Source organism: Limulus polyphemus, unplaced genomic scaffold (genome assembly GCF_000517525.1).
Source record: "Limulus polyphemus unplaced genomic scaffold, Limulus_polyphemus-2.1.2 Scaffold11, whole genome shotgun sequence".
Lineage (NCBI taxonomy): Eukaryota > Metazoa > Arthropoda > Merostomata > Xiphosura > Limulidae > Limulus > Limulus polyphemus.
This window is the reverse complement of record NW_013665621.1, coordinates 54613-65039: the sequence shown is the minus strand read 5'-3', so window position 1 is coordinate 65039 and position 10427 is coordinate 54613. Positions and strand designations below refer to the sequence as shown.

Genomic DNA, 10427 nt, shown 5'->3' with positions numbered 1-10427 from the left:
CATGCCGGGCCATTTATTAATTATAGTGGGATTTTATTTGTTACTTCAACTGGTAAACATCAGTTCGTTATAAACCAGAAGTCAAAACAGAATATCAAACTTTTCTTCTGTTTCTGTCTTTCATTATTCTTTGTTTTAATAAAGGTCTTTAATCGTACATGATTAATTTGGATTCAACTAAAACCCAGTTTTTTATATTATTATTTTTCCTTCGAGGAATGGAGTTTCAAAAAAACCATGCACTGTGTTTCATCTAACAGTCATTTATATATTTTTGTTTTGTTCTCAACTTCTGCAGCGGACTGTTCAGAAAGGAGCAAAATACGTTTGTCTTGGAAACAGGGAGTGCCCTGTGGACAAACGTCGCCGGAACCGCTGTCAGTTTTGTCGCTTCCAGAAGTGTTTGGCTGTAGGAATGGTGAAAGAAGGTAAGTTAATATTATGTCAATAGAAGAAAACGTTTAATGGGGAAGTTTTTCATTCGTTGAAACGATGACAAATTCACGAAACAGCGTGAAATTGTACGTAATGGATTCAGTGTAACTTCACCATAGCACACACACCTTTGCTACTTTTGGCTACAGGCAGACAGTACTCCTACGTGAGATGTAAGACTCCAAGTGTTGACATTTTCGGGGAACTAATAACACCAAAAGTAGAAAGTTCATTTTTTAAGAGTTTCATTCAAGAACGAACAAACAATTAAAACAAAACTATCCTATGTAGCTCACGGAAAGATAGCAAGGAAGTAGTTTGGAACCCTTCTTTATTTATGTGAGTCCCCTGGGGGCTCAGCATTAAATTTGTGGGCTTAAAAAGGTAAAAATCTAGTTTTCATACCTTCGGTGGGCAGAGCACAGATAGCCCATTCTGTAGCTCTGTGCTTAACAACAAACAAACAACTATACGAAAACCACAAAAAAGACTAACTTCATGGTAAAGGAAACGTTGGGTTAAATTTACGGTAGGCGTGTTTCCATGCAAAGAGGTAACACAGTGATCATTACACTATTCCTAAATGTTAAACATATTATACAGCTAAGTGATAATCAGCTTTTCATGTCATTCAGAGTCTTCCCCAACACATACATACCAGGCAAAAGAAAATTAGCATAGTATTTTTCTCCGTACTTCAATACTTTCATATTTTTGTTGCATAAACTATACTTCTTATATGAGCTTATATCTAAGAATGGTAGATATATAGTGTTAGATAGATAGATATACGCACGTATACATGATGAAAGTCTTCACTGAAATCTGATATGCTAAAAAAATAAATGTAAATCCCGATCTATCGTTCGATGACAAATGATAAACTGAATGATAGATTAGGCTTTAGATTTATTTGTTAGTATTTGAAACAGTTTTATTGGCTAAATAATTCACAAGAAAAATAGAAGTTAACATCATCAGTGCTGCATGTTCTTGAAATTTCTGTTTAAATATAGAATTAATATGCGAGTAAAATACATATGGAAATCTAAGAAAGTTCTTGAATGATTATATATTATACCGAACAATTATAATGGTATAATTAATTACATACTGATTCTGTCATACACTTTAACATTTATTAACGACATATGTTAATCTACTCACAACCAGAAGCTCACTTTTATTTTATTTTTATCTTTTTAGTTGTAAGAACGGATAATCTAAAAGGTCGGCGTGGTCGCCTGCCTTCTAAGCCTAAATCTCCACAGGAGTCGCCACCATCCCCACCTGTCAGTCTGATCACTGCACTGGTTCGGGCACATGTGGACACAACTCCTGATATTGCCAATCTTGATCATTCAATGGTAAAATCTTACAGATACATTGTTTTATTTTAAAAATTCAGTCTTTATAAACATCTCTTTATTTATGCACACGTTCTGTAGATTTGATACAAAAGCAATAAACAACTAAATAGTACTGTTAGTTTGCTAAAATCAGTCACTAGATACGATATTTACTGAAGCTCATCCTTATCAACAATAAGAACTGATGAATCTTTTTAATACTGACTTATATATATATATATTTTTTTATAGTTTCGGGAACCTTTTGAAGCCGATAGCCAGTCAACAGATGCTTACAAAGTGCAACAGTTTTACAACCTGTTGATATCATCGCTTGATGTTATTCGCATGTTTGCTGAAAAGATACCTGGGTTCACAGATTTAGACATAAGTGACCAGGAGTTGTTGTTCAAATCAGCGAGTCTGGAATTGTTCGCCTTGAGGATAGCTTACAGGTATTAATTTTGAGACGTGCAAATAAATATTCATAAATAAGTTACTTAATAATTACCTGTTGAACCGACAGATGGCTGCACCCTCCATTTTGAGATGTACAAATGAATACTCATAATCAAGTTATTTAGTAATTACCTGTTGGACCGACAGATGGCTGCACCCTCCATTTTGAGATGTACAAATGAATACTCATAATCAAGTTATTTAATAATTACCTGTTGAACCGACAGAGGACTGCACCATCTGGAAATTGAATGAATTTTTGTGATGTTTAGAAAAAGTTTGTCTTATACCAAATTTTAATTGTGTGAGAATTTGGAGTGTTTTTGTAAAAAAAAAAAATACCTGAAAATAAATGCTTCAATTTTACTTAAAGGATTTGGGATTTTATAAAAACTTTTTTTCAATCTATTTTAATTATATGGTTTTATTCATAACAAAATGAACCTGCAGTATTGTTTTTTTAAAGGGATACTACTGTATAAGAACTGATGCAACTAAAATAATTAATATTATTACTGTAAGCAAATTTTTATTTTCACATTCAAATATTTATTACAATAGTAAAGTTGATACAATAACATTTTGTTAATTTAATCGATTTTGTTTGACCAATCCATAAAACCAGGTAACAGATGAAATTCCTAAAATACGCACTGTTTTTTAAGTACCAGATATGAGAACCTCTTTTTTTAAGATATTTAGATGATAATTTTGTTTTTAGACATGCATTTGTATGTAAACAAATTGAATTACAATAATATATGAATCATTTATATTCAGATCAAAGCCGGAAGATGAAAAGCTTACGTTTTGTAATGGTACGACCCTCCACATGGAACAGTGTCGTCGGGGTTTCGGGGATTGGCTCTCGGCTATCATGGATTTTTCCCAAACTCTCTACAACATGCAGCTTGATATTTCTGCTTTTGCCTGCTTATGTGCCTTGACTCTTATAACAGGTGGGCGGTATTTCTTAGCATTTTCAGTAATTTAAAAATATACTAAAATCTCATGGATCAGGAAATGGGGGGGGAGGGGGATTGGTGCACTCGATTTATACTGAAACCTCTTTCAAAAATCCACAAATAAGAATATACTAAAATCTCATGGATCAGGAAATGGGGTGGGGGTGGCATTGGTGCACTCGATTTATATTGAAATCTCTTTCAAAAATCCGCAAATATTACTATCATGAATCCAAACTAAAATATATGAGGTTTTCTTTGGGATTAATACAAAATCCATGATATTTGTACAACATATTAGTATGTAGATTATGCAAATGGTAATGTAACTGTAATTGAAATTTAATAACTACAAGTCCTCAGACACAGTTTTTATTAAAAGAAAGAACAATAGTTTCGTTAGTTTACATGAAGTTTCTATAATGGTGTTTTTAAATAGCAACGATCTAAATGTTATATTAATTTACATTAAAGATGTTTTCCCTGTAAACTGTTTAAAAATTACTCTTTCTTGGAAAGATTTTTTTATGCTTATAAGTGCAACCCAGATATAAGTATAATAAGAAGTATAACTAGTAAACAACAAATTTAACTGTACAAAGAACACTCTTCCACGAAAGTGATCATAATGCTGAAATGTTTTTATTTTGTCGGGCGGGTTCTTTTATTTGGTTAAAATAACTCGATGTGCAGTCATCGTAAGGATAACAAGTTAGTTTATTTCTTCCTTAACGTTTCTACACTTTACTTGACAAATGACGTTCAAATAAAAACAATCTCGCTAATGTCGGAATAGCACTAGACTAACGTAAAAATACACTTAATTGTAAAATTTTGCGCTTAATAGATCGAGTAATTGAACATACGTGATAACTAACACTGATTCAAATACTCATCTGAAACTAAACCTCCAATAAATGACCGGCACGTTTTCGACTGGAAACATTGTTTGTTTGTAATTAAGCACAAAGCTACACAATGGGCTATCTGTGCTCTGCCCACCACGGGTATCGAAACCCAGATTCTAGCGTTGTAAGTCCGCAGACGTACCGCTGTGCCACTGGGGGGCTCGACTGGAAACAACAGGGCCAATGTTTCACTGAACTAAAAGTAAAACGAACTGATTCTTTGCTCGCCGATCCTCTTATTTACAACACAACCTTGTTTGTAAATACTTTGCAAAATTACTAGATCTTCGTGACGTCATCTATAACATTCTAGGTCTACTCTAACAAACCTACTTCATCTTAACGTCACGCGCCGCCTAGCTAACATCCAAATAAAAACATTAAAAATATAGTTCACAACAATAAGGTAATTTGTTTTACAGAAGTTTGCATTATGAATGGGCTTATTTTCATTGTAATGGCAGTGTAAAGAGCTAGAAGTATGCCTTTAAGACACCTGAAAATGACCAGTTAGTTTCCCCAACCGGTTCTTTTCAATGAGCAAGTAAAATCCTTTTTTTTTGCTAAAATCCACTAAATATTTGCCTTTTATTGAACAGATTTAAGGTATTTTACAAATGAGAGATTCAAAATTTTAAGTCATTACCAAAAATTAATAAAACTTTTACCAGATGGTATCAAAATCATGACCCTAACCTTCTTGGTAAATGCTCTAAAGAGGTTTGTAAATCCTATTTATCTCCGTGCCAGACAATTTTTGTTTTCTTCTTGAATTTCACGTTTACCTATTCCAAATGTGAGGGATAACAAGTAATAATTAGTTATCATATTTTGTTCTATTAGAGAGACATGGACTCAAAGACCCTCAAAAAGTCGAACAACTCCAAATGAAAATCGTCAGCTCCTTGCGAGATCACGTGACCTACAACAGTGAAGCCCAGAAAAAGCCACATTACTTTTCACGGATCTTGGCTAAACTACCAGATCTTCGTACACTTAGCATCCAAGGGATTCAGCGTTTGTTTTATCTAAAGTTGGAAGAGTTAGTTCCGGTGCCTCCGCTTATAGCCAATATGTTTATGTCCAGTATACCTTTTTGAGCAACACAGCAAGAACCTTTAAATATATTCGGTGGAACATATTCTTCGGTGATCTCAGTGAAACAAGTTTCAAACATGTTTTACTAATGTTAACACATAAAGAAAGACATGTTATACATGAAGAAAAACCGGAATGGAACTGAAAGAAAGAGAAGAGTTTTTTATCGTATGAAAACAACAACAACAACAACAACAACAAACAAACAAAGATTACAGGAAGACGCTTAGGAGCATGTACAATCATACTGAAGGAGGAACGTTCATTTTAAATAGTAGAAAATAAGGCTTTAAAATCTTTATTAAAAAAACAAAAATTAGAAGAACAGGACATTTTACACGTAGTCAAATCGTCTTCCGAAGTGAATTTTATGAACGTTCTTCCTTCGCAGACGTATTGGTCAAAGAGATAAAAATAAAAAGATTCTAGGGAAGAGGGCGCTTGAATTTCGCGGTCATTTTTTAGTCAATTTCTTTGACTAATCACCCTCGGATGTGCTTTTTTAAAGTTGTGATCGACGTGCTAGTCATTTAAGTGAAGTGTAGTTAATCGTGCAGATAAGTCAAATGGTATTATGACAATTAAAAAGTTAACACGTACTGATAGTTTATTTTTCTTCTGTTTAACACGGTTTGATATATTTTTGGCTAGTGTTGAAAGCTTTCGTTTGAATGAAGGTACATACATACATAAAACACATACGCTAATATATATACAAAAATAATGAATGTTTGAAACATTTTAACATAATTTACATAAGTCTGACCGTAAATTATAAAAAGCAGTGTAACTATGTTGTTTTACTTCACAATAAAATAGCATAAAATACTGACATATTTAACAGTTTTAAATAAAGATAAGTGTTTAATAAATCCCACATACTCTCGACCCAAGGTGCTAATAATACTTAAAAGAACGCGCATAACCTGACAGGATTATGTGTGTTTTACTGGTGTGTATTACTTTCCCGTAGTGACTATTTTTTTTTTACTAGAGTATTGATCTATTTGCCTTTTGTTGACATTGTATAGTGTTGATTCTGTTTTAGATTTATTGTTGAATAGTTTGATTTTTGAAGTGTTTTGATGTAAAAATCGTTTATTTTAATGTATGTTTTATGTGACTGAATACAAATATTACGTGCGAAGCACAGAAACTGAAACATGGTCATTGAAACCACCAATCAACAAACACTGTTTCTCACGAGGTTCTAGTCTACGTCAGCTTGTCTTTTTTAAAATACAATTTAATTAATATTCAAAATTTTTCATATTTCATTTTCTATTTGAAACACTTTAAACAATATTTTTCTCGGACATAAGGATAGTAAAGTGTAATGCCATATTAATTATACATATATATATATATACATCCTTATTCGAGTTTTATCTTCACCATAGATACTTATACTTCTACATTCCGTGTAGAACTTTTTTCATTCGTCTCATATGTTTTATTGACAATCAGATCAGTAATGATTATTACTTATCTCGATATATCCTAATTCAAGTTCTCTAAACTTCTTTCATCGGTAATAATGAGTTCACTGCATGAAGAACACTAGATAATTTCCCAGATTTTCATTCGACTCAACTGAACACACATATATGTATATTTAGATTTTTTGAAAATAATATTTATCAATATCTCATATATACATGAAGCCTATATCATAATTGGCTTAGAAAAATATTTCGGTTTGACGTTTCCAGTTTTCTACTTATCGTAAGCCTATGTACATTACCTTTAAAATATCAACCTATCATATTTAATATGGATCTAAGCTATAAAAGACACGTAGTTTGTGGCGTTTGAATAGTGTGAATACTTGATAATCCTCTTGGGAACACACTCGGTCCACATTTTACGAATTCTAGTATCACTCTTTGTTAAAATAAGTTTATTATATCTTCAAAAGCTTGCTTATTATTTTTTCCTCTTCTAAAAGAGTTTGTTCAATGGTATTTAATTGGACATATATAAGAAAAATATCATATCATAAGATTGTATATATATACTCTAATGTCTGTCTTATTGTCTATTGTTCTGTGTCAAACTGTATATTACGCAAAATCTTCAAGAAGAGTGCTGATTGTGAGGATTGCTTGTATGGAAAATATATTGTGTTATACCAATATTGTAGGTCTGAGGGTGCTTTCTTAATTTTTGTTTCCAATTTATAGATTAACTGGGAAGCTATAAAAAATATTTTAATTATTTATAACAGGTAAAATACATTTTATGCCATCATCGTGTTTTATTATGACATTAGTGGAAAGCTCATCGTTCATAAATTCTTTAATTATTGCTCCGTACAAAACTAGTGTGTAATACCGAGTAATTAAAGGAACAAAACAAATACAATTTGAGGATTAGAAATCTGTATTACTTTTCTTGGTGACTTCTTAGAGGAGTTAAAAACATCGGTAAAGATCAAGTTCAAGTACGGTGTGAAAGTGTAGAAAACAAAATGCAAAAGAAAAAATGATAGAAAAAAATCTCTAAAGAAATTTGTATTTATAACAGAGCTACTAAGGCTATCTGCTACTGTCCCTAATTTTGAATTACTGACCAGAGATAAGGCAGCCAGTCAGCAGCATCCTATCGCCCACCATCCATGCTAAGGGTTTGACTGTAACTGTTAAAATAGCCAACCAGTACTTATTTCATTAAATACGAATTTCTAATAAATCGACACTTAACACATCAATTATTCCACGAAAAAGTTAAGTGCTCACGTCGTACTCAGTTTTACATTTAAACAATAAATGCAAAAAAATCTAATTTGTGCAAACTACAAGTTAACTAAATATGAACGCCGTTAAAACTTTAAGCTGATGTGGTATTTTTAAAAATAATTTTAACAGTAAATACGAACAATATTCACGAGAGAAAGACCCCAAGTCCAGTGAAAAATAAATATCTGGTATTAAAACAAAGATACGTTAGAAGAAATTTTTTGATTGTTTTTGGTTTAATTGGTCTAGTTTTGTATGACAATTTTACACATATGTTACGCCCAATCTTAGGAATCGGTCATTCTCAGAAAAAAATTACTTTTTCGAACTTGAATCTGTAGAAATGATCAAAAACCGAAATACGATGTCATTTCTGTGTTCGTGCTAATTATTTTGCTCAAAATGAGAAACGTAAAATACCAAATAAGGAAATAACAAAACAAAAAATTAAACAGCTAATTCGATCTTTGTGTAAAACGATTAAAACAATTGTGAAATTAAAAATACGAAACAAACAAATAATGAAATATGAAACAGCTTTTCTTATTGGTCTTTGATAATTTCGACATGTTAAAATCGCCAAACGATTTTTTTTTATTGTGAATGATTGATTCCTTAGATTGTGCATATAGTAGTATATACTATTGTTCCTTTTGTCTAATTGGTTGTAAAATCACACATCATAGGTTTTCATTGGTCTTTATTTCTATCTTGCAGTTATAGTTTCTAACATATTTTCTAACAGCGCTAATTTTGAGAAAATAATGAATTAATCTATTATTCTTAATCAGCTATTAAATAATGAAACAAGATTGATATATATTTATTTGAGCCACATTTTACTAGTGCCATCTACTGTACAAAATATTACTTAGTTAAAAAGTAAAAAAAAATCTCGAAAAGAAGTCACATGCTTGTTACTGAACTCAAAAATAAAGTGCGTAATGTCATTTATAGGTGTAAACTTTTATTATTTTAAAACTTATGTATTTTATGATATACTTTACTAGTTAATTTAAAAGTTGCAAAAAATGGATCGAGTTGAAGTGTATGTGGTCAAGATTAATAAGTGATAAAATTTCATTAAAATTCTTATTAGTTTAATTCATAATAAAGAAAACCAATAGTTTTTAAGAACTTAAGATTTGCAGTCCACATTAAAGTTTTCTTATACGTATTGAAGATAAGGTTATAAAATTGATTTTTTTTTACGTTATCTCAATTTTTCTTAATCCCAGATATCGAATAAATAAAGACTTCTAATCGATATATGTCATAATAATCAGTAGGTAATTCACCACCGCTTGGCAGTCATTGGAAGTAGGCATAGCTATGGGATGTGCTATTTCACCACTACGTTTTGTTTTGACTATGGAGATAGTGATTAAATGAGAAGACCAATATATTTCTGGGATACCAGTTGGGGTAGATCAAGAACTACCATCACTGATGACATTCAAAGATGATATCACTATCATATAACCATGCAAGGAAGAGGTTGATGCAGTTCTGATAAGATCTGATGAGCTGATAATATGGTGTCGTATAGAATTTAAGCCTAAGGAAAGTAGAAGCTTGACCACTAGGAAAGGCCAGGTCACTTAAAGATCTTTATTGATAGCGAAAGGATTCCAACTTCGTCTGAACAACCTGTTAAGGGTTTGAGTAGGTGGCACTCTGTGCCCCTCAAAATTAACTTTATGAAGGACTGGAGACTATGAAAAATGTGGCCTACCTGGAAAATTTAAGGTGTGGTGTTTTTCAGTTTGGTCTCTTACAAAGGTCTACAGGTCTATAATATATTTTTATTACCGGGTTGAGGTTATGGAAAGAAAGATTAACACGTTCTCTGCCATGTGCCCCACCGGTGGGTCACAACCGACCTTTATTTGTGGACCACGTGACACACCAGTGAGTCATAGACAAATACGTTTCAAAGCCAAATTTCTCTCGTGCCATATGAGTTTGGGACACTGTGACTGCTCCTCGGCACATCTTGAATGGCAGTAGGGTAGGAATTATTAATACTACTGGTGGAAGCGAACGTGTTAATGGGAAATTTAGGAAATGTCTTGGGATCCCTAGGTGCGTCAATTCCAATGCGTTCTATGTAGGTACCTTTAAGCTGACACTTCCAATTTCATCGTTAGTGGAAGAATACAAAGTTGACAAGGGTAGGCTTTCCATGATGTTGAATGAATCAAAGGATAAGGCTATCAAACAATATTACCCTGACCTTAACATAGGTAAAAGTGGGATATGGGCACAAGGGTTGCAAATGTAGAAAGTAAGTTAGAGATTGTATGAGTTGTGCAAATGGACAGGAGAGGTTTAGATTGGGAAAATTAGGTGTAGTTTTCGAAAGGTATTATCGAAAAACATAGAAAATGATAACAGAGAAATTAAGTAAGATTGAAGATGAAAGAAGGATAGCACGATAGAGATGTTGGAAAGATGTTGCAGATCGCCAGTTGA

At 32.4% G+C, this 10427-nt stretch overlaps 1 protein-coding gene across 5 annotated transcripts in view; it reads left to right on the top strand.

Annotated features, from left to right (window-relative positions):
• LOC106478469 (probable nuclear hormone receptor HR38) overlaps positions 1 to 7351 on the top strand; it is a 38836-nt gene extending 31485 nt beyond the window's left edge. For all 5 annotated transcript variants that reach the window (XM_022382164.1, XM_022382160.1, XM_022382182.1 and 2 more), the window contains 5 exons: positions 299 to 428; positions 1642 to 1802; positions 2037 to 2239; positions 3024 to 3202; positions 4960 to 7351. In XM_022382164.1, the coding sequence (XP_022237872.1) occupies positions 299 to 428; positions 1642 to 1802; positions 2037 to 2239; positions 3024 to 3202; positions 4960 to 5216 (930 nt within the window). In that variant the 3' untranslated portion in view covers positions 5217 to 7351. The remainder of the gene's footprint in view (positions 1 to 298; positions 429 to 1641; positions 1803 to 2036; positions 2240 to 3023; positions 3203 to 4959) is intronic.
• The last annotated feature ends 3076 nt before the right edge of the window (positions 7352 to 10427 follow it).